Source organism: Microtus oregoni, unplaced genomic scaffold (genome assembly GCF_018167655.1).
Source record: "Microtus oregoni isolate MIOR12 unplaced genomic scaffold, Mior012 000012F_ref0000307, whole genome shotgun sequence".
NCBI classification, from domain to species: Eukaryota; Metazoa; Chordata; class Mammalia; order Rodentia; family Cricetidae; genus Microtus; species Microtus oregoni.
This window is the reverse complement of record NW_024543071.1, coordinates 41,285,045-41,307,927: the sequence shown is the minus strand read 5'-3', so window position 1 is coordinate 41,307,927 and position 22,883 is coordinate 41,285,045. Positions and strand designations below refer to the sequence as shown.

The following is a 22,883-nucleotide window of genomic DNA, read 5'->3' as shown; positions in this document are numbered from 1 at the left end:
GAGTTAATAATTAGTTTAAATATATTACAAATCAGTGTCGCACTCAAGCCATCCCTGGTACATGATGATACAGACAATTGTGACACAATTCGCTGATAATAGTTTTGCAACTCCAATTATTTAGCACTCGAATTTTCTTTTACTACCCTAGTTAAAAATATCAAGGAACTCTTAATAGGAAGCCAAGTATGCTAACTCAGACCTGTAACCCCAACACTTAGGGAGAAGGACTACTGGGGGTTTGGAGTTAGCCAGGGGAACAGAGTGAATCCTACATCAGCTGGAGGTAAGGAAGAGACTGTCTCACAAAAACAAGCAAGAAATATGTCAGGATTTTGAAATAAGGTCTACACATACAAACTGCATTTAAACACAAAGGAAGCCATCTCTTAGGAATCAGATGGCCCTGGGAAAGATTCAGGAGAGGTTCAGAGGCTCCTGGTATGTTACAAAACAAATAAATATCAAAAAAGAACCTCACAAATGCTTAAATGTAACACCAAAATATAACCATGCTAAAAAGATGTCACCTAGCCCCCCATAATGTAGGGGCAGTTGTTTGTAAAGAGGTGAAGTGGAGCCCCAATCTAAGATGCATAGTGTGGACTACTTTCTACTGAGATACATAAGATTAGCATTCTCAAACGCACACTGTATTCCAGTTCAGCCAGGACACAAAACCATCTGCAAGCTCATTGGGGAAGAAGAAAGATATGCAACAAGGAGGCAGCTGACTTTTGAGGCTGTTTCCAGGGCCCTTGTATCCTGGGTAAGACCCTAAAGTATTCTTAGTGAGCTGGTGTATGGATAGGGCCACTTAGAGCCAATAATAGGAAACTATAAATGCATGATAGAAAACATCACCAGATACTTACTCATGGTCTTCTATTTGTAGATCTTCCCCGTGTCAAATACAAAAGATTGTAATTATGCAACCACCAGACCATCTCAACGCAAAATGTTGAAAATCAGCTAATGATTCATGTGTTTGGATGGCAAGGAAAGGGACCAGAGTGGATGAGAGGATGGAGGGAAAGGGTGGTAGCACACTGTGTCTTAGCATGACTTGTAAATCATGTTCCGCCTCCCACGGAGGTAGTTCAAAGCCCCCTGGTGCACGCCTGAGAGGACAGATGGTCTAACTGTGTATACACTATGGTTTCCTATAACACATACTTACAGTAAAGCTCCTTTTACAAATTAGGCACAGTACGAGATTTCAAAAGTTAATAACAAAAGGATGCAATGCTTAACATACGGAATAAGTTCCTTAAAACCCATGATGCTTTCTACTTCTGGAATTTTCCACTTAATATATTTAGACCAGGGTTGACCAAGGTATAACTGAAACATCAGAAAGCAACACCACAGACAAGATGGGTGGCTGCAGGAAAAGCCCACCAAGACCAGCTCAGATGGTATCTTTAAAAAGCACCAGGTATATGAAATGGACAGGCAGGACTGAGAGCCACTGGGACATTGGAGCAAGGACCAGAGGGAAAAAAGGGCTAAGAGAAAAGACATCCAGTTGCCTGGATTTGAATGAATGCAAGGAGACAGAGCAGGTGTGTTCTGGAACAAACCTGGCAGAAAACTCGGACAAACAGGAACCCAGGCCTTGGTCCTGTTGTTGTTGCTCATAACAAAGAAAACCAAAAAGCTCTCTGGGTAAAAAAATATATGCCAGTGATAGGGGCAACACTCAGTGTTCTGCACAACAGACTGTGTGAGAATGCCATCCCTTCATATGACACGTCAGTATTTAAATATTCTAAACAAGGACCTACTGAGAGCATCCTAAAGACCATCCTCCTACTAAGGGAAAATCCCAGGACCACTCTGGGCAACAACAGTGCTACAGCTCAGAGCTTACGAGAAAGGTTCTTCTCTGAGCACATCTCAGCTCTACTGAATCAGAATCAGTATCTCAGCAAAACTGAAACGCACTAAAATAGGAGAAACAGCATTTACAGCTGGGGGTGCACCATACTTCCCAGCTCAGCTGCTTGACCCCACATCATCCTCCTCCACACCTGTGCTCATTCTGGGTGGCTTCTCCCAATTCATCTAAGATAACTCTTGGGCCTTCATTTCACGTATGTATATGACATACTCACCTTCTGTGGTGTTTTGAATGAAACTGGCCTCACAGGCTCATAGGAACTGGCATTATTTGTAAGGACTAGGGCTTGTGGTCTTGTGGGAATAGGCGTGGCCTTCTTAGAGGAAGTATGTCACTGGGAGTGGGCTTTGAGCTTTCAAATGCTCAAGCCAGGCCCAGTGCCATTCTCTCTTCCTGCTATCTGCCAACCTGGATGTAGAAATCCTGCCTTGCCTGTGTGCCACCATGCTCCCCACCACGATGATAACAGACTAAACCTCTGAAACAGTAAGCCAGTATCAATTACAATTTTTCCTTTATAAGAGTTGCCATAATCATGGTGTCCCTTCACAGCAATAAAACCCTAAGACACCCTCTCTCCTTGACATTTTCTTAATCAACCATTTGCAATTGAATGGTTTTTCCAGCTAGTCCCCTTTCCTTGCCTTTGATTTATTTTCTCCCTTCTCTGATTAGTTTGCATCTTCTTTCCTTCCTTGTTCCCTCCATCCCTCCCTCCCTACTTTCCTTCCTTTCACTCCAACATCTCCTATAACCCAGGCTGGCCTTGAACTCCTGATCCGCCTGGGTCCATTTCCCAAGAGCTTAAACTACAAGAATGCACCACTTTTCCAGCTCCCCCCACCCTGTTTTCCATCCTTAGCACTTACCATCACCTGGCATACCTTGGTTTCCTATCTAATTAACTACAGCAGCCTCCTTGATACACTAGAAAATGTGGATAAAAATAGTTGTATCTCCCCTTACCAAGAGATGAAACGTCTATCTCCATTTCTTGAAGCTTATTGGTACTATGACTTGCTTTGATCTATGGGATGTTAGCAAACAAAACACAAATAGAAATATGAAAAGGCTTCACTCACTAACATAGCAATCCCTAGACACACCAGAAAAGTCATCCTAGGTTAGCCAAGCCCCAGGACCAACTAAATGCTAAAGAATCTACCAACTAACTCATAGCCCAAAAGAAATAGGGATTGTGATTTTAAAGCCAAGGAGCTCTGAGTAATTTGTTCTGAAGCAAGAAGATAAACTGCACCTATGAGTATAAAAATTCCCAAGGGCAGGGCTAGTGAACTCTGCTTGGGATGGCCTGCAGCATAGTGTGGCTATTCTAAAACATTTTCAAGGAATGTGAGATAGAACAACAGCAGAGGGAAAACCTCTGAAATCAATGTATGCTGGCAAGAGATGGCCTCTCCACTCTAGGGGCTAGAGTGCCCAAAAAAACCTTTCAGGGTTCAATACTGCCTTTCTTTCTTTTTGGGTTTTGCTTGAACAAAAATAAAACTTTCTTAATGAAAGAGTATGGGAGTACATATATCCACATGCAGTTAGCCAACTAAAACAAAACAAAACAAAACAAAAGTGAAGCCTCGCAGTCTTTAGCTTGCCTAAGACAGTAAGCCACGTGATCTCTGGAGTATTTTCCACATTAAAAAGCACTTATGCACGGCCCCCGCCCCCCCCACCACACCCACCCCCGCTTTAAGTTACTGCAGTTTTCAGCAGATTGGGAATCGGCAAACCAAATCCCTGCACATTGCTTCAACTCTGTCTTGCCAAAGAAGAAAAATCTGCTGCTTTGGACTCCATTCAACAGTTGAAGACTCAGGCCATCGCGTTTTACATCTCAGATATTCCCTACTGTGTCTACATCACGTAAATCCGGGAATGCAAGGTCCCACATGCTGTGAAGCCAGTTCTGCAAGCCTGAGAGCAAACCCCTACCCCCCTACCCCACTGCTGACCTCAGGAAGTAACCACAAACTGAAATAGATTCTGCAGCAGAGGGTTTCACAGCTCTGACAAGGAGTAAGGTCTCTGAGAAGTCACAGGCAGGAGCCGTGGGCAAGCAGCAAGACTGTCCTGCCCTCTAGTCAACAATGTTTCTCCTGAGCTGACTTGTCATAGCGCAGAGTGGCCTTGAATTCCCAGGCTCTAATGACCCTTTGGCCTCAGCCTTCCAAACTTACAGGGACAAAATTTTTTTAAATTAATAAAAATTTTTATTTGATAGTGGAAAATGAAAGACAACCTCTAACTCATTAAATGCTTGCCTACCCAAACGGGAAAAGGAAAGCTCTGAACTTCTGAACAGCTTTGCCTGTCATTGACAGTTACGTTTGAACTCACACTTCAAATCTTAGTGTTGTAAGATGGTGGCAAAGCAGCTTAGAGCAGCTGAGCTCCAGGGTCTCCCACGCTCCTTTGAGGGAGTACAAATCTCCTCTATACAAGGGAATCATGTGACCACATATGTGCAAAGACCTACTCATCGGTCTCCTGATTTTCTGGGTTTGGAAAACATATAGTTACTAAAGTAGATCACTTAGGACTTGCTCTAAAATCACAGGGTTCAATCCTTTCTTGTCCTTCTATGACACGTCTATACTGTGTATATGACTAAGAAGAAACCTATTAAGATTGGACTTTTGTGCTGATCTGGATGAACCAGGTTCCACCGCAACTAGAAATGACCCAAGAAACGAAACAATTGAAACCACAAAGTTTATCCCGAGCTTGGGTCATACGTCCACTGTGCCCTTGCTCCTTGTGAGACCCCCCTCAAGGACTCAGGCTAATGAAGCATCCACCACCTGGAGGTCTGCCAGACACCCAGGCAGACGACCATCACCAGGAGTCACCCACTGACGGTTAATGAAGGGACAGGTGTCACTTCTGCTCACACTTCATGTGCCAACTGAAGTCGCTCGTGCACACGTAACTCTGGGGAAATCAGTAAGTTCTCACACTGTGGGGAGCGATGACTGCCGTAGTCTTTCTGACTCCCTAATTTATCATCTACCCACTTCAGAACACATTGCTGAGGCCATTTTAACTTCTGAGCTCCATATGGCATTTGAAGATAGACCAGACAGAAACCCTGGCTTTAAAGAAATTAACAGCTAGACGAGACCTCAGGAGGATGAGGCAGGAGGCTCACAAGTTCAAGATATTCCATGGGTATAGAATGAATTCAAGGCCAGCTTGGACTGCTTAGTGAGATTTTGTCTCAAAATAAAAAACAGCAAAACGTCTGATATAGCTTAGTGATAGTATGCTCGCCCAGATAGACAATGCCCTGGGTTCATAACCCATACTACTGTACACATACACACACACACACACACACACACACACACACACACACATACACGGGGAAGAAAAAATAACAGAAAGAAAGAAAACAAAAAAGACAGTTTGCCTTCATGATAAAACTGTCAGATGCCAATTAAAACCATGCAAGGTTTGGTAATAGTTTAAAAATAAGAGGTTTTAGCCACCGATAATTGAATCCACGGAAGTGGTCCTTGCAAAGAGGCAGGATCTGAGCCTGAAAGTGTTCAGACACTGAAAATGGACATGGCAGTCCATGTGCGAAGAAGGAAAAGCTAGGGTGAATGACATTGTGAACGCTGAATGGACAGGAGAGGTGGAAGGCATCAGCTCTCACTGGGAGAGGAGACTGGGCCAGGGTAAGGCTGACAAAAGTCTGACCAGACTGAAAGAATCTTCGCACATCAGAGGAAGAAATGGTTCTACTCTTAAGTCACACATCCCATGAGAAAACTCACTCCTATCTCTCTTTTGGAGAACCCGGAAAGCCACTCATCTTTCCTTCTCTCTGCCTGAGCCCAAAGGCCTGGACATTTGGGGCCTTGGAACTTAACACCCCTGGGTAGGTCAAATGGGGAGACCCATCTCAGTCGAGGGGCTGGAGTCTGGCCATGTCACTCAACCAAGAGAATGTTCTTTCTGTAATTAAAGGGAGTTAACTCCCAACGAATGTTTGTTCTGTTTGTCCTGAGTTTGTTTCCTATCTCCCAGGATATTTCAGAAGCCACTCCTTACGGTCTAAGCTACAGGGCAAATTTATGTCTGTTTGTTCTGGAGTCTGCAATCCAATCCTCCCTCTCATGCAGATTTAACTTCAGAGTTTTGGCCTTCAAAATGGCCAATCCCGGTTGGCCCTGCCCTGTGTTTAGGACCCTCACAAGATCTCCCGCTTATCTTACAGTGAGCTTCAGGGAACTCGGAATACGCTGGATCTGCATATTTTCACCGTTCTGCTGTTTCTGCACAAACAGGGGTCTGCTTGTGACCTGAAACTGATTTCTTACCACCAGCCCATTCTTTCCTAGGAAGATTCTGTGCTAGTTTGTATGGCTCCAGTAGATGCAAGACTCCACTGCCATTTTCAGGACAATTATCAGAGCTAGCAGGCTCTTAGGACTCACTGAGATTCATGGAGAAGCAAGCCTGCTCCCAGGGTGAACTGGGACCTGGCTCTCAGGATTCAGATACTGTCATACTAAGACAATACTCCCAAGAGTCAAAAATCAAACACAATGACCCTGAGGACGACACCAAGGTCGGAAACAGTAAGAGAAAAGCGTTGGGCATTTCCCAGGAAGCCTGAGTTTTAAAGTCCCACATTACTAATTCTTACTTCACGCCTTTATCAAACATATTATGGCCTAACTAGCGTTCCTCATGGGCTGGGGTATAGATATTTTTTTATAAATTTTTTCTAGTGTTCAGATTTATTTTGCACAAATCGCACATCTGTAAATGTTTTAGGATTCAACCAATATGACTGTCTCTATGAAGTGAGACACCATGCAGCACACTATAGAGTCATAATTGGGTCCCCATGAGAGCGACACCAAGGAATTAGAACTCACTGTACTAAATCCCCGAAGAGAAGCACAATAGGGATAGATTAGTTAGAAAGCTCACAGCAATTTTGCCTATACATTATTTTTAACTATACTTCCAGGGTAGATAAAAAAGTGACTTTGAGATGACATATAATTTCCAGAAGCAATGGTCAGATGAACATTCTGAATATAAAGACAGGTACAGAGGCAGAAAAGTGGGGGGCGCATCTAGGGAGCGATGCTCAGTCTGGCTTTCTTATAAGGTGGAGTAGGAAGGACAAATGATACAAGTATTTCAAGACAAGTGGGAAGAAATCAGGAAAAGCCGAACACAGTTGTCTTGACATATCAGGTACCACAGCTACTGGTGACTTCAGAACAAAGAAGCATTAACAGCCATCTCAAGCTCCACCACAGCTTCCTCGTTAGGTGTGGTCCACTTACACCAGCTGGCCTCCTCCTTGGGGTGGTTCCATGTGCAATCTCCTCTGCATGGACCCCACCTCACTGCAGACAGCCTTAGGGATAGCTCCCTCCTAACATTCAGGTACTCAATTCACCCCTTCCTCCTGCATGAACCTGTCTGACCAGCTTCCCCAAGATGCTCACTTTTTAAACCTACTGATGCATTTTGCTTTCCAACAGCACTTACAGGTTATTTTCCTTATGTCCCTGTAGTTTATAGTTTGCCTCCCCCCAATCTAAAGTAAACTTAATTTGGACAAGTAAATGAAACAGCGTTATGCCTACTAGAATGGCTGACAAATAGGTACTGATACAATCTGATAGACGCCATCTGTCACACAATACACTCACATAAATATACTGTCCTTGTTGGGCTTTGTTGTTGTTGCTGCTGTTGTTATTGTTTGGTTTTTTTTGTTGTTGTTGTCAACTTAGACATACCTGGCAAGAAGACAGAATCTTAATTGAGAGACTGCCTTCATCAGATTGTCCTGTAGGCAAGTCTATAGGGTATTTTCTTGGCTAATGGTTGATGTAGAAGTGTGGGCAGTGTGCCCCTCAGCAGGCAGTCCTAAGTTTTACAAGAAAGTGGACTGAGGAAGCCATAAGAAGCAGGCCAGTGAGCAGTGTTCCTCTATGGCATATAATTCAGCTTCTGCCTCCAGGTTCCTGCAGTGATTAACCTCAGCAGTAAAGTGTGACCTGAGAGCCATATTTAAACCCTTTCCTCCCCACGCTGCTTCTGGCTACTGGCTTTTATCTCAGCAATAGATACCCTAACTATCTAGTGGTTTGATCCAGAGATATTGAAAAAAAATACGCTATACATAGTGTCAAATGACTAAATCCCAGCACTTGGGAGGTAGAGTCCAGAGGATCTGAAGTTCAGCATCATCCTTGTGCGATAATGTTTGAGGTCACTGGAATATGTGACCCTCTCTCAGAAAATAGAAGGAGGACATAGCAATCAATTAGAAGGCATTTTTATTAGCATTCCTCATCAGCTTTTCCCTTCTGCTTCAACAGATTTGTAAATGTGAATTTTGCATAAACAGAATAGTATGATTGTCTCATTTAGCATAGCATTTTCAAGGTTCCGGTAGCAAATCCTAAGTAGTCTACCATTTCTTTCTTAGAAAGCATTGAAATTTAGGCTTACTGTCACTTCCATCCTCAACACACGCAAATGCACACGCACCCTCACACACATGTGAGCACACACATGTGTAAGAGAGTTTAGTGCAGCTACAACAGTCCTGGTGATAAGGGATAAAAGGTGAAAAATTGCTGGGTAGTTTGGATTAAGAAGACACCAAAAATCGCTTACAAAACCTTGGGAAGAAATGGCCATGAACCTCTGTTAACTCCATCCAATTTTCTTCATCCTTACTCAAAAGAGCGTAACTTTTTCTTTCCCACCTTTCTTTCAGACACTGGCCAACACTGAAGCATGTTTTCTCTAGCCCTTCAAGCTCTCTTTCCCTTCCACTACAGAGGTGCTTGCTGCCACATGGCTGCTTGCTGACCTCCACTGCTGAACATGCTAACCTAACTCAGAAGCCATGACTGGCCTCCTCCCTTCTCCCCCTGCAGATTCCTCTCCCAATCCCCCTCAACACACATCTACATCTGCCACAGTTTACAGCTTGCCTGCCCTGCTGTTTACTTCCCAACTCTAATAAAAATCATTCTTGAGTTCCCCTGAGTCCATTTTTAAATTCTTATATTAACGAGTAAACCCAAAGAGGGGACCTTAATTTCCGCAGTAATGCATTGTGCCCAAGGAAGGGCCCCCTTAAACCTTCCAGGAACACCAGCACAAGCAATCAGTACCCTTCTCATTTTGCACTTATGGATATCTGCCTAAAGGCTCTGGGATTATCTTCACATCCCTGCACTCTAACTAGTGTGCATGACCAAGTTTTATCTCAGTTGAGAAACTTTAACTAGAGAAAACAAGACACAAGCCTGGGAACATCAATATGGAGAGAATGCTACATTTTCACAGCTGTACCAGTGTCTCTATAGAAAAATATCAAATCTTTTATGTATGAATATTATTACAAAAAAATCAGCCCCATCATTTTTCCTTAGAGGGCTTTGAAACTCATGTTTGTGACCACCCTCATCCCTAACACACACACACACACACACACACACACACACACACACATAGATACACACTCCCCGTGTGTGTGTCTGTGTGTGTGTGTGTGTGTGTGTGTGTATGTGAGTGAGAGAGAGGAGGGGAGAGAGAGAGGGAGAGAGGATGAGAGAAGGAGAGAGAGAAAGAGAGAAATACTAGAACACTGTGAAAAAGCATCACGGAAAGACTTACTTTTAACAAATCTGAGTTTCAGTGCTGGCATGGCATTCAAATATAGTTTTCCCAATAGAGAATTAAGCACTCAGATAACGCACAGAAAATTACACTAGGAACCTAAAGCTTCCTTTGCAATTCTAGCTCTAAATTAACATACAGATTAACACACAAATGCAAACCAGATTAGTCTACCATATAGAGCAGTCTGAGAATGTTATCTACTACAGATCTTTGCGGACTCATAAGAACAATGATTAGATAGATGCCCACACCGTTTTGTGACTTTCCTCTCTCACACCTTGTTTTGATGTCAGCATATTACCCATCTGACATGGAAAAATGCTCCTACATTACAGAAAGAACATTCTATAAATAAATTTAAAACCCATATCCTACAGGCAGTAAAACTCAGAACAAGAATACATAAAGCAACACGTTCAGAATTCTGCTTCACTGTGCTACATAAAATATGTATATAAAGGTCAGGCTTGTGACATGTGAATGAATTATAATTATCTACCATAATTCAGTGATGGAAAGCAGACTATACAACTTCCTAAGCTGGAGCAGAGTACATATAACTTAGTACATATCACTTAAAAATTCATTCTTTCAGGCAGGTGCAGTAGAATACACCTGACCTGCAACCCCAACACTTGGGAGGCAGACACAGGAGGATCACTATGAATTTGAGGCCAGCCTGGGCTTGGTAATGAAAAGCAGGCAATCTTGGACTCCACTCTGAGTCCCTGTCTCTCAAAACCAAACGTTATACAGCTATTGCCTCCAAGCTGAACTGGTCTTTTCTGAAAAGAAGAGCAGGCCCATGACACTCAAAAAGCTAATGAAACCCACAAGAGTTACAAGGTTCACAAAATCCTTCCCCAAGCAGTAAGCAGTCAGAGAGAGGGCTATCTAGAAGGCCTGTCTGGACATTGTACGGGGAGCTGGTGTGGGAGTCCCCCTCTGTGTGTTGTGATTACCATTAATGAATAAAGAAACTGCCTCAGCCTGTTGATAGGGCAGAACTTAGGTAGGCAGGGAAGACAGAACTGAATGCTGGGAGAAAGAAGGGTGGAGTCAGAGGGATTCCATCTATCCGTCACCAAAGATTGACATGCTGAAACTTTGCTGGTAGGCCATGACCTTGTGGTAATGTACAGATTAATAGAGATGGGCTAAATTAATGTGTAAGAGTTAGCCAATAAGAAGCTAGAGCTAATGGGCCAAGCAATGTTTTAGCTAATATAGTTTCTGTGTGATTATTTCGGGTCAAAGCTAGCCTGGGTGGCTGGAATGAACAAGCAGCGGCTCCTTGCAACAGGGAGCTTCAGGGATGCAGTTTTCTTTAGTGGTCACCCCTGCTATGATGGGCTTTCTGGTGGGTGATGCAGCTATCCAGGAGTCATCCACACTCCTGCAAATAACCCCTCACTCATGTTCCTCTAAGTGACTCCAATAAACTCCCGGCTCAATAAAACAGACTGAAATAGACCAGCTTTTTTAGTTTGTCATGTGTGCCCTACCTAGGGTGAAGAGACATTTGTTCATGTCTCCCAGGAGAAGTCATAACACCGAAAGAATAAAGAAATCGGCTTTAAGTATTATTTCTGCTTTTACGATCTCTGCGTACCCTGTTTCTTCTATATCGAGTGCTCAACGCAATCCTCAGTTTTTAAGTCAAATAAGAAAAAAAAAACACATTGGAAATTGAAAGCAATCACCTGTGTGTCTGTCTTTGTCCCTTAAGTTGGTACAGGACCTGCAGTGGAAATAATAGCGCACAGTAGTGAAAAGCAGAGATAATGCCTACAGCTATCTAGGGAGAATCGAAATGCGAGGAAACCGTAGCGTTCCCCAGCCCAGTGGGTATAGCAGCACAAATCACTTCAATCCTCATCTTACCCACGCCGATCACTCTCTCCAGCTCCTCAGCCTCCATTTATTGACACCTCCCAACTCACCAGCTCTCCGCTGTTCTCTCTCTCTCTCTCTCTCTCTCATCTCTCTCTCTCTCTCACCACCCACTTGGACCCCACCTTGGATCTCATCGTCAAGCAGAAGTGCTAATAAGTAGCACCTTAAAACCCCTCTGGGGTGGGGCATAGTGGCTCATGCTTCTAATTCCATCACTGCAGAGCAGAAGCAGGAGGATTACTCCAAGCTCCAAACCAGTGAGGACAGACAGAGACCCTGTTTCAAATAAACAACAACATCAAAGCCCCTCTGAAATGGCTCTAATTATTAGCCTATTGAACTAGCCATCCATGTGTTTTTGAATTTACAGCCCTATATCCACCCCATTCCTTTGTCCCTATCAGCTACCTCTCCATCCGGACACTGCTCAGTCATTTCAAGACTATTCCTGTGTCCAGGAACTACTACTCCCTAGTTCCACAGACTCTTTTTTGCCTTCCCTCTAACCTGGTAAGTTCTACCTCTCTGGGATATGAAGAACAAAATGATGCAAAACCAATCAATGGTTCATTTCTTTTACTCGTCCGTTTAATCGATACCTACTGAGCAATAAGTGCAAGCAGCAAAAAACCATGTTCCTATTTGGAAATCCATTTTACAGTGGCCCTTTTTTTTATGACTTTCCTAAAAATAGTTTAAACACTGGAGCATCCAGACATCACCTCCACACAGTCCCTACTGCTCCGTAGGTGAGCTTCGCCTGTTCAGGGGCTGATGGGATCACTTCCTCTCCATACCAACAGAAGCACCTCTTGTTTGCCACTCACCTTCCATTCCTGCAAGAAGCCAGGCACCAACATCTCTCTCCCTTCCTTAAATGCATCCTTCTACCTAAGCTCTTCGTGCCTCCCATCTATCGTATCCACTATGCTTTTTATTGTTCTGGCTGCTGGGGACATAAACGTAGCGTAAATGAAGCACAAAACTATATTCAAGGATCTCACTGGCTAGTGAAAGGATAAAAGTATAAATATGCACATGCACATACACACATGTACACACACACACACACACACACACATACACACACACACGGTGGTCATCATTTCTTTTCTAGCATGTTTGAGAGGAAGAGCACCCATGAAAAGAAATTGGTGGAGGAAAATGAGTAAATGGGGGTTAAAACAACTTTTAATAAAAAATGAAGTGACATTATTTCTCAATAATGTAATGTGTTGGGTTCTATTTTAACCCTCGCAGCAATCCTGTAAGGAGGAATAACCTTATCTCCTTTCACACACAAGGAAACTGAGGCACCCAATGCTTAAGGTGATTGCCTAGAGTCCTCCAGCTTAGAAGTAATGGAATTAGGTCTCAAAGATCCTTGGTCCTGGATCTATGTCCTAACTACAGTATCTTGATGAGAAAAAGATGGAGGGAGAGGACAGGCATATAGAAAAGTCAGTAGAGGCAGAATGCGGGTAATGATTTTGTCCTTGCTTTGCAAGCCCTTGCAACCCAACTTCCCTACATTGTCAACAGAGCACTTGCTAAGAACTCTGGAGACCCCACTACCGCTCATTCTCATCCCGCTGGATTCTCCTGACAGCACACCTCACTGCTGCAGAGCTGGAACTGGGCGGACACACCCTCTCTTAGCCTGCACTTCCTGCTCTGCTCTCCCCTTCATCCATCGCTTTCCTCCTTTGCTGACTGAATGAGAACATTCCTCCTTCTTATATTCACAGGCCCTCTTTTCTAGCCATAGGTCATACCTTGGCGATTCATTTCCACAGCACCCTTGCTACAAACTTCCATAGTTCATGCGGGGCTGCATGAGGGGTAAAGTCTGTCTGCAGGGATCCTTACTTCTTGCCTGGGCTAAATACTCTGCCACCCACTGGAAAGTTCACTACACTTGCCCCTCTACCTACTGCAGAGGACCTCAGCTGTATTCTAGAATCTGAAGGAAGGAAAGCCAGCTATTCAGAAACAGTAGAATGGTAGGTACCACAGATTAGAAGGAAGAGGAACTGATAGGCCTAGGTTAAAAAGAGCAGCGTTCTATAAGATGAGAAACACTTAGGGATTTGATGCACAACATAAACACTAAAGAAATAATATGGTATTGTTCACTGAAAACCAGCTAAACGACTAGATTTTAGGTACTCGTCAAACAATAAAAAAGCTGGAAGAGATGACTCCGTGGGTCATAGTATGTACGGCTCTTGGATAAGCCAAGTTCAGTCCCCAGCATTCATGTTGGGCAACTGTCAACCACCTGTAACTTCAGGTCCAGATGAACTTGAAGCCTCTGCCTTCTGCAGGTACCTGTGCTCATATGCAAATACACCCACACAGGCACATCCAAACACATTTTTTTTAAATAAAATAATTTTAATAAACAAATTAAAGGGCTCCGAAAAGATGTGAAAAATGACAAAATTACTTGCTTTTCTTTAGTAACCATTATGTGTGTATACATCTATACATGTAGAGAGAGATACACATACACGCACATACATACATGCATACTCATATGCCAAAACATGATGCCGTGTATCCTAAAATATACGTTAAACAAAATTCTTTAAAACTAAGGCTTAAGCTATATTTCTCTCCTTGAAAATGCTCCCGGAGACTGTCCAAATGGCACAAATGAGTCCACATTCTCCAGGTCCCGAGGCGATAATTGCAGCTGCCCTGACATCCTTCTTTCTCCCTCAAACCTCGCTTCTGTTTAGTCACCAAAACCTGAGTATACTTCCATAGAAACTTCCAAGTCTTTCCAATTTCATTATTAATAATAACCGTTATTATTCTCTGCTTCCTCCAGTCCATTATGAATACTCCCCAGGCATTGCTGGGCCATACTAACCAGGCAGATCGCCACTGCTCCACCAAATGATAGTTGTAAGTAAAAATCCTTAGTCTCAGAAAATCTCTCCCAATCTCCCAGTCTGGGGAGACTTACATGGTTGTGAAGCAACCTGTGCTTTATTTGCTCCTCACAGAATATCCATATAACGAATCCTCCCTGGTAATGTTGGAAAGAGCCTAGGCATTCATGGCCTTATATAATCATATCAGTAGTGGGGTCATTCCCTGTCCCACATCTGTTTTCTCTTATTCTAGTAATAGAATTTCATTTTCCTTTAGGGAACGGCCCCTCCCCAAGTGTTGGACTGCCTCGCAGAGATCAACATTTCCCGCACTTCAAAGCTAGACATGTGGCCCAAGATGACCCACCCATGAACCACTGTCCCCTTGGACAAACGTCTGGCCCAAATGTGGGGGACGTGACCCCATTCCATGGTCAGAGCACACTATATCCCTTCTGGGGTTTCAATGCCACCACTGGGTAGAAGAATTACTAAGGCTCACATGAGTTCTGATGTTTTGTAGACAACAGTTGCCTGAGAATGAAGTGCACATGGGGAAATGAAGAAATCACAGCCATTCCCATCCCCTCTGGCTGCTGAGCTAGACAAGCCCACAATCGCTCTTTAAAAACAAAATCACTTGGCTGGAGATTCCAGAACTGACAGTTCCCCACATGACGAAGGTACACAAATGCCTACGAACTGACCCTGGGGCACACGTGCTGGACTGCCTTAGATACCTGTCTGTCTGGACTGGGAACGCGCCTAAGGTCAAACTCACTACTGTTTCCGTAATAAGATAAAATAACGCTGTAGTTAATGAAGCTAGTTTACATCAGAATAGACTTTGCTATGAAAAAAAAAGTACAGAGCACATGAATAAAATTCTGTCAAAGAACTTCACCTCATGTTCTCAGAACTGTGAACTAAGACATATAATAGATCTATCTCAACTAATAAATTCCCTTTGTGTACTCATCTGTTTGCCAGTTCGTGTGTTTAAGTGATAGTGGTTGGGTTCTGGACACCCGTATCTGAAATGGTTCCCTGTGCCTTCTTTTAGGCCTCCAATGTTCCAAGCTTTACTTCCCCACGATTCTTTCATACACATTCACAGCGGTGTTAAACTTAAAGGCTGTTAGTTTGATTATTGAAACAAAAAGTCTTTAGGCCCTATATTGTACATAATTGGAAAACACCAGGCCTGCCTGTCCGACCAAGAGATGGTATTCATGGCTCTCAAGAGATGGTATTCATGGCTCTCAGGCAAAAGCTTAGGTAGTCCGCAGTCTCCTCGTAGGGAAATCAGGCACAATACTGGCTCCTCTGCCTTTTGTCCCTGATTACATCCTGAAGGAAGACCGCAGAAATTTAGAAAATCACAACTGTTCCGCTCCACAGGACTCCCAGTAACCACAATGTTCATCCGTTTTCCTGTGAGCAGCTCTTGTCATTCTCTAGGGTCCTTCCAGAGAGGAAAATGCTCTTGGTGCACTGTTTTAGCCAAATATCCATCTTCATTATCAGTGCTCCTGATTTTAACAGCAACACCCTAAATGAGCTGAACAGCGATGCCCTACTTTATAAACCATGACCAGGGCCAGGTCAGTTAGGCAAAGGAACGAACACACACACACACACACACACACACACACACACCTATACTCTTGTCTTCTTTCTGCTTTCATTTTTCTCTCAGGATTCATTCAATCAACACGTTTATTGATATTAATTGCTGTCTTTGGTACTCTCAGATGTAGGGCTGTGCTCTGCAGAAACTAACGAGAATACTTCACAAGTAATTTCATTTTCAACTGTACAGTGTTTATTTTTATAAAACCCAAAACGGACAAACACATAAGCACCAACTATCTTCCAGCATGCATGAATGTCCAGAGGCATTCATGTTCATGACACGGGAAGCCAAAGGCAGCTTGTCATCAGACCAACCTGCGTGAGTTGAGTGATGTGGTCGCCAGGCAAAACAATACCTGGAGACGCTTCAGCCTTGAGAAGAATCCAGACTCTACCTCACAGGACTTGAACGAATAACACAAATACCCCTCCCATCCCAAGGGGTGTTTCTGGGTCAGGACTCCCTTTCTCTGGACATTTTCCCAGCATACTATCCTGCTTCTTTGGCTGACCTTTAAAGCTAAAACCTCTGGAATGAAGCCCATGAGAGATTGTGATAAGGCAAATTCAATGGCTTTGGGGCTCACAGAAATGTTTTTCTAAAGCTAAGCAGAACCCCAAAGGCCTCATAGAAGCCATTCTTTGTCTATGAGGTTAATACAACAGACCCCCCCACACACTCCATCATCGTCAGGTTACGGCCTTTGATGGATTTTTCTAGTCCAGGTTTCCCTGTTCTGGTTCAGTCTCATCATGAGAAACATGCCATGTGAGAGTAGCTAGCCAAGGCAGGGCTGAGGTTCTTGGCTGTGAAGAGCTATCCCGTGCAAGGCCAGATGTATCACATAGGGATCAGATGGGATTAGCCATGCATCTACTCTCCCGCTTACAACATGCCTACAGATTTACCAGGGAAACTCAGTCCATTTGCATACAGCCTAGAGGGCTAGCCATGAACACCCAGAACTCACTCTCCGACACTCATCAGCATTTAAGAATCCTATTATTCACAGACCAAAATTAACCAGGAAACCAGGCAGCAGCATCTTTGAACAAGGTTCTTCCTGCTCAAGATCATTTTCTACTTACCTGGAAAATCATTCTGAGTTTACATGTACAGATGACATTCAGTCTTAACATTTTAATTCAAATGTGATTAAACACAATATGCTAATGCAAAATGCTTTATAATATACATAAATATGATATAATTGTCCTTCAGATATTTTCAGTTTCAAAATTGAGCCCAGACTGGCCTCAAATTCAGTATATAGATGAGAATGACCTTGAACTCCCAATCCGCACACCAGCATGCCTACTTTATGAGGTACTAGGAACTGCACTCAGCTCTTTGTACAATACTATCAACTAAGCTCTATCCCCAGCCCTCATTCTCTACATACTGCCCTTTCTTCCCTTCCATCTCAAGCAAAGGTAAATGAGGGAAGATGGTACCATCCAGGGCCATCGGCTTGCATTGTTTAAGTGCAACATAAAACTGTTTTTGAAACAGTTTTAAATGAAATAGAAAATCACTCTCCTCGTGTACAAAACTCACCTAACTCAGCCATTTGACATCTACATATCTTCCATTAAAAAAAAAAAGTCCTCCTTTCACCATATCTAAATAACATTTAGGTCTCACTTATTTCAACCTGTCCCCTCTGATTCGAATTCAAGGAAAGTTTTACCACAGGCCTGTGTGCTGAGCAGTGCATAGCGACCCCTGCTTTGTTATCTCAAGGTTTATCATCTTACAGACAGAGTTCAGTGACTTTCCCGCTCACAGCCTTGCTAGTCTTCACACCCACATGCTCACTGGGGGAGCCCCATGTAAAGCAAATCCCAGGGTAGCTTCCAGCTGGCTTTAGCCTTGTGGAAACCGGCACAAAACGTGACATGGCTGGTGGTGAGGAAGGCTGCTACTGGTAATCTCCGGCTTGGAATCAATGATTATAGGCAATTCATAGAAGGATAAATACAGCAACTGCGCCCTGCAAACCATCTGTTCACAAGAGATCTTCTCCCAGATTCAATTAACGAGAAATTCATTCCTCTCTATACAGATCTCGTCTACCAACAATTAATAACATGTACCTGACCTTATTCCTTTATATTTCCATTCCCTAACCAGTAGGCTGTTAACTCAAAGACTCGGAGGATACAATTAGTGGCAGCGGACAAAGGCTGCTTCTTCTTACCCCAGGCATGCCAACAGCCATGCATATCACCTACCCTGCGGCACCCTATTAAGGGTTGGTAGTTCTAGATACTCCAGGGGCTCCTATTCAGAGCTCAGTTTGCCAACTCCAGGCATCCCACAGCCAACATAGCAAGCAAAACTTGATATATTCTGACACAAGAACAACCACTAGCAATGACGATAGCTAGGCATCACTTCAGAGTTTTAAACATAAACCATTCATAAAACCTAAGAAAACATAATGCTATCTCCATAACCAGAGGCAAGAACTACCCTCATTATTGCTCCCTTCTAGAGGGCCTTTTTGCTTGTTTGATTGCTTCTCCCATTACTCTGTATGTCTTATCTTCCCGGAACAGAAAAGAGATCCACCTCCACTTTTCTGCAGAAATCTCCAGGCCAGAAATCTTACCCTTAAATGCTAACATGCTACACAAAACACTGTACTGATAGTCTAAGTAGGCAGCCAACACTGTAAGCTTCACCGTGGTAAAAACTCACTACTTTCCTCGCCTAGGATATCATACTAAATATATACATATACATCATAAATGACTTCAGAAATAATAAGCAAGTTCTTGATCGAATTTGTGATACATGAGCGAACTCCCCGGACCTCCAGCACAAAACATGAAAACATTCCAGGAACATTGGCAAATTATTTACTGCCCTAAGCTGAACCATGGCCGGTTTATTGCTAGAAAGAAAGAATCACAGAAGGATGGCCAAAGTGTTAAAAGGTCAGTGCAGTAAAGGATGAATACGAAATACATTGTCCCTTTACAGTGCCATGATGGTGCGCACGCAGGAACTCAATTTACCCCACCTAAGCCAACAGCTTTGTGCTCCTTTCATTTGCCTGAAAACGTTTTACTCTGTACAATAGCAGATCTTTTCACACTAGCTATTGCAGCAATTCAGGGCTCCTCTGTAACCCCTGGGAGAGCTTTATTTCCACAATGGGATTGTAAAAACTACAGTAAACAGTAGTTAGTGGTATGTATATAAACTTCCTTGGTTTTACTTTTGACATGGAAAGCCGTGGCTCTTCGCTATAAAGACATTTGTAAGAAGTCAGAAGAGGTTATAGGACACTGGCATGTTTGCTTGTTCAAAGCGAGCAGATGAGAGAACAGTGCTGCCCTCTCACTAGAGGCGACTGGACTCTGCAATCTTAGCTCAATTCTGAGTCCAGGAGGACAGAAGTGTCTCTCTACCCTTGCAAGTTGAGAAACCTCCCATTATCAACAAGTCCAGGTCCTTCTAAGCAAGTATTAGTGAGCACTGACTGGATATTTGCTTCCAGTCTACTGAGCTACCAACTAGAATTCAGGGAAAGGGGGATTTTACTCTTTCCTTCTGCACACTGGATAGAAGGATTCTTTAAGCAACAAGATCCCCAAAGGAGCCATCCTGGACCAGAGTCTTAGATTCCAATCATGGCTGTACAGTTGGGGTCAGTCTCCTGTCCCAGTGTCCTGGTCTGTTTTATGCCCATTGTGCACCACGGTTGTTTTTGAATTAGTGTGGCTTTGAGAACTTAGCCTCCAATGCGGCTGGCTCCAGATGCTTAATGTTGGCTGAACTGAAAATGTCTCCCGAAAGATTGGACAGATGTGTTCTTTCTGTCTGTCAGCCTTCCTGTAGGCACTACTGAGATTTATTCGGTGCTAAATTGTAAGGTTTGGTTTGAAGACCTGAATGGACTCCGTGTTTCTTTCACGGAAGAGGTCGATAGAACCCCAAGAGGTAATTCTCCTGCAGGTGGCAGACACTCAGGCAACAAAATCTGACTGGGTGCTCTAACTTCTTCAGGGACCCCAAAGAAGCGACAGGGACATAAACCATGCTTCTTGCCCTGGTCTCAGCCCTCCACTGGCTTCTCTAGAATACTCCTCCCTCCAGGAGGGTAAAGAGCAACACCTCCCTCTCTGTCCTCTGTATGCGCACAGCTCCTCCTCAGCTTATTTCTAGAAGCAGGCAAAGGAATTCATTCCCCCAGTCGAATTTTTCCCCAGTGGCCAGAGCGGGGAGGGGGCTGGCCCAGCATCCTAGGCATGCACAGAGTTCAAATGAAATGGTCTCAGAAATCATCTGTGCTCTCTCGCTTCATCAACACCAATGGTTACCTTCCTAGGAGCCCCGTGGCACCATGCGAACACTCCAAAACGTCCCTGTGGCCCTTGGGTTTTACACTCAACCCCATTTGAGCTCCAACAGGATTCCCTCCTTGAATCAGTCTCAAAGTTGTGAGGTCCTTAGGAGGGGCACTTACAGAGCACTCTCCAGTCCCGTTTCTGGTAGGGACAAGGGAAAGAGGACAAAATCCAGGGCTTTTAGGCCAGAATACAAATCGGTAGCGCTGGCTAGGGTCCCATAAAAATGTATTGGCATTTCCCTCAGGATAGCGAATGGAACGAAAACCCACCAAAGGCACCTCATCAAAACATTCCTGCGACACGCTGCAACAGGGTACCTCATGTTCCACCCCAATAGAAGATTCCGAAGTTCCCCTAGCGGAACCCAGCCAGTGGCTTTCAAGGTCTCCCAGGTTCCTTCCCACCCAGCTCCGGGGGCCCACATTTGGATCCCAGCCAGGCGAACCAGCAGCCAGGACCCCTCTAAATTCGTGCTTCCCTTCTGGCGTCCCGCCCCCTTCCTCTCTCCTCCCACCCCAGCTCCAGTTGAAGCGCTCCAGGCTCACCAGAGCCCAGCAGTTCTGTGGCCCAAGAGGTTAATCCAGACTTTCCCCTTCTAGTTGGGTCCAGAGGCGTTCTCACTCTTTGGCCTCGCAAAGGTCTCTACCTTCCCTGCCACGATTACTCGCAGGGGTGTTTCCTCAAGTTAGTAGCCCTCCCGGACTGTCCAAAGGTCCAAGGTGAGTCTGAGTCAGGGCAGAGGCACCCCAGATTTTCCAAAGACCCTACCTGTCCCGCACAGCTTGTAAAAACAAATTAAACAGGGACCCCAGCAACTTCGGGGCATGCGTGTGATGGTGCAAGGACCGAGCATCGCCCCGGAGTTCGGGCCGCAGCTGCAGAAGTACATCTGGAAAAGGGGGAGGGGTCCAAGGAAAAGGGACAAGAAGTCCCCAACAGCTAGTTTCTAGGTGCAGTGCCTGAGTCACCGGGGATTGGGTTACCTGTCCTACGTTGATGAATCCGTACTTGCTGGCTATGCGGTCGGCCTCCGCGAAACCGCCAGCGATCTTCACTGCCCAGTGGTTGGTGTAGACGCGCGTCCGGCACACTGGGAGCAGGCAGCCCGCGAGCAGCGCCAGCACGCACAGCAGGTCCCGCCGTCCAAGGCAGCAGCAGCGGCTCCTCCAACCCCAGCCCATGGTCCCGGCGCCTCGCAGCTTCGCTCGCCCGGCTGCTGGCTCGCGCGCTAAGCGGCGCGCACAACTAACTTCTCCGGCCTGGGCCGGCGGGGCGCGCAACCGGGAGCGGTCGGTAGGAGGCAGAGAGTCCGGGAGAGGAGCGGAGCGGAGCTGCGAGCCCCTTGCAGGCTCCTAGACCATCCCTGTGACAGTGGGGACCCGGGCTACAGGCTCTGGGCCGGCGGGGCGGTGGGCGAGCACTCCCCGGCTGGCACAGGAGGAGGTGGAGTGGGACTGGCGCCTCAGCCGCGGGCTCTCCGGACTCCGCTCCTGCACTCTTCGGCTGCCTCTCGTTCCTCTCGGGGGGTCCTGGAGCGCGGTGGAGACGACCGGCCCGAGCTCAGACAACGACCAGGCGCCCCCGCTACTCGCTTGCTCGCTCGCCCGCTCGCTGCGCTCCCTCAGGCTCTGAGCAGCGCGCGGCGACTGTGAGTGGCGACGGTAGCGGCGCCCGCTCCGCATAAATGACTTCCCCCCGCCCCCGGAGCACCCCTCCTTTCCCTCCCCTCCCTTCTCCTCTCCTCCGCCCTCACGAGCCTGGCTCAGCCAGGCGCCACCCAGGTCCTAGCGCCTCCCTGTTCTTCCCACTGTAACCTCTAGGGTCGGGGACAGTCTCCCCAAAGAGCTGAGAAGAGAGCACCCATAGGGTCTTGGTTTCTATTCTTCTCTCTCCACCAGTATGGATTTGAATTAATTTGCCACTACTCTGGAAAGTCTAAGATTTACACGATGATAAGACGGAAGTATGCCAAAGATTCATTCATACCGGCTCTAAACATCTTGTACTAACTAAGCATTTTAAGGTCACTGGTGTCTCAATTGCTGAACAAATAACTCGAGATTTCCACTCGACTGATTCTTTATGCTTTTCAGCAACTGTTTATTTTGCATGTTCTGCTCCCGGGAGAAGCTGCCACACAGGACAGTGAAGTCTTATCCACTCTTACAAAAGCCAAAGCCAAGTCTGTCGCCTGCTGACTTTAGAGATACTCTGATACTCAGCAACAGCGTCACAGGAGAGTGAAATCCCAGGCTCGAAATGAGAAAAGATAGCTCTAGGGATATCTGGAGTAGTAGAGGATGGGCAAGTGTCTGTTCCCAGGGAGTGGCCGTTCGTCGAATGGGCTTCATCTTCCTCATCAAAGGGAGTTTTCCAACTTTCCAAATATGACTTGGGAACAGTGAAGGATGATACTACAGAAAGGATCACAGAGAAAGTCGGATGAAATACCTTGTCTGTGTTAAAGCACAATGACTTCAGACAAAGCAGGGAACCATGCTGGGCCTCTTCAA

At 45.1% G+C, this 22,883-nt stretch overlaps 1 protein-coding gene and 1 non-coding gene across 3 annotated transcripts in view; one reads left to right on the top strand and one right to left on the bottom strand.

Moving 5' to 3' along the window:
- Pcsk5 (proprotein convertase subtilisin/kexin type 5) overlaps positions 1-22,032 on the bottom strand; it is a 429,292-nt gene extending 407,260 nt beyond the window's left edge. For both annotated transcript variants that reach the window (XM_041661614.1, XM_041661613.1), the window contains exon 1: positions 21,354-22,032. In XM_041661614.1, the coding sequence (XP_041517548.1) occupies positions 21,354-21,551 (198 nt within the window). In that variant the 5' untranslated portion in view covers positions 21,552-22,032. The remainder of the gene's footprint in view (positions 1-21,353) is intronic.
- On the top strand, positions 9,802-9,906 carry LOC121454849. Its single transcript, XR_005975364.1, has one exon. It is a non-coding gene; the product is annotated as a small nucleolar RNA U13 (small nucleolar RNA).
- Positions 22,033-22,883: the final 851 nt, after the last annotated feature.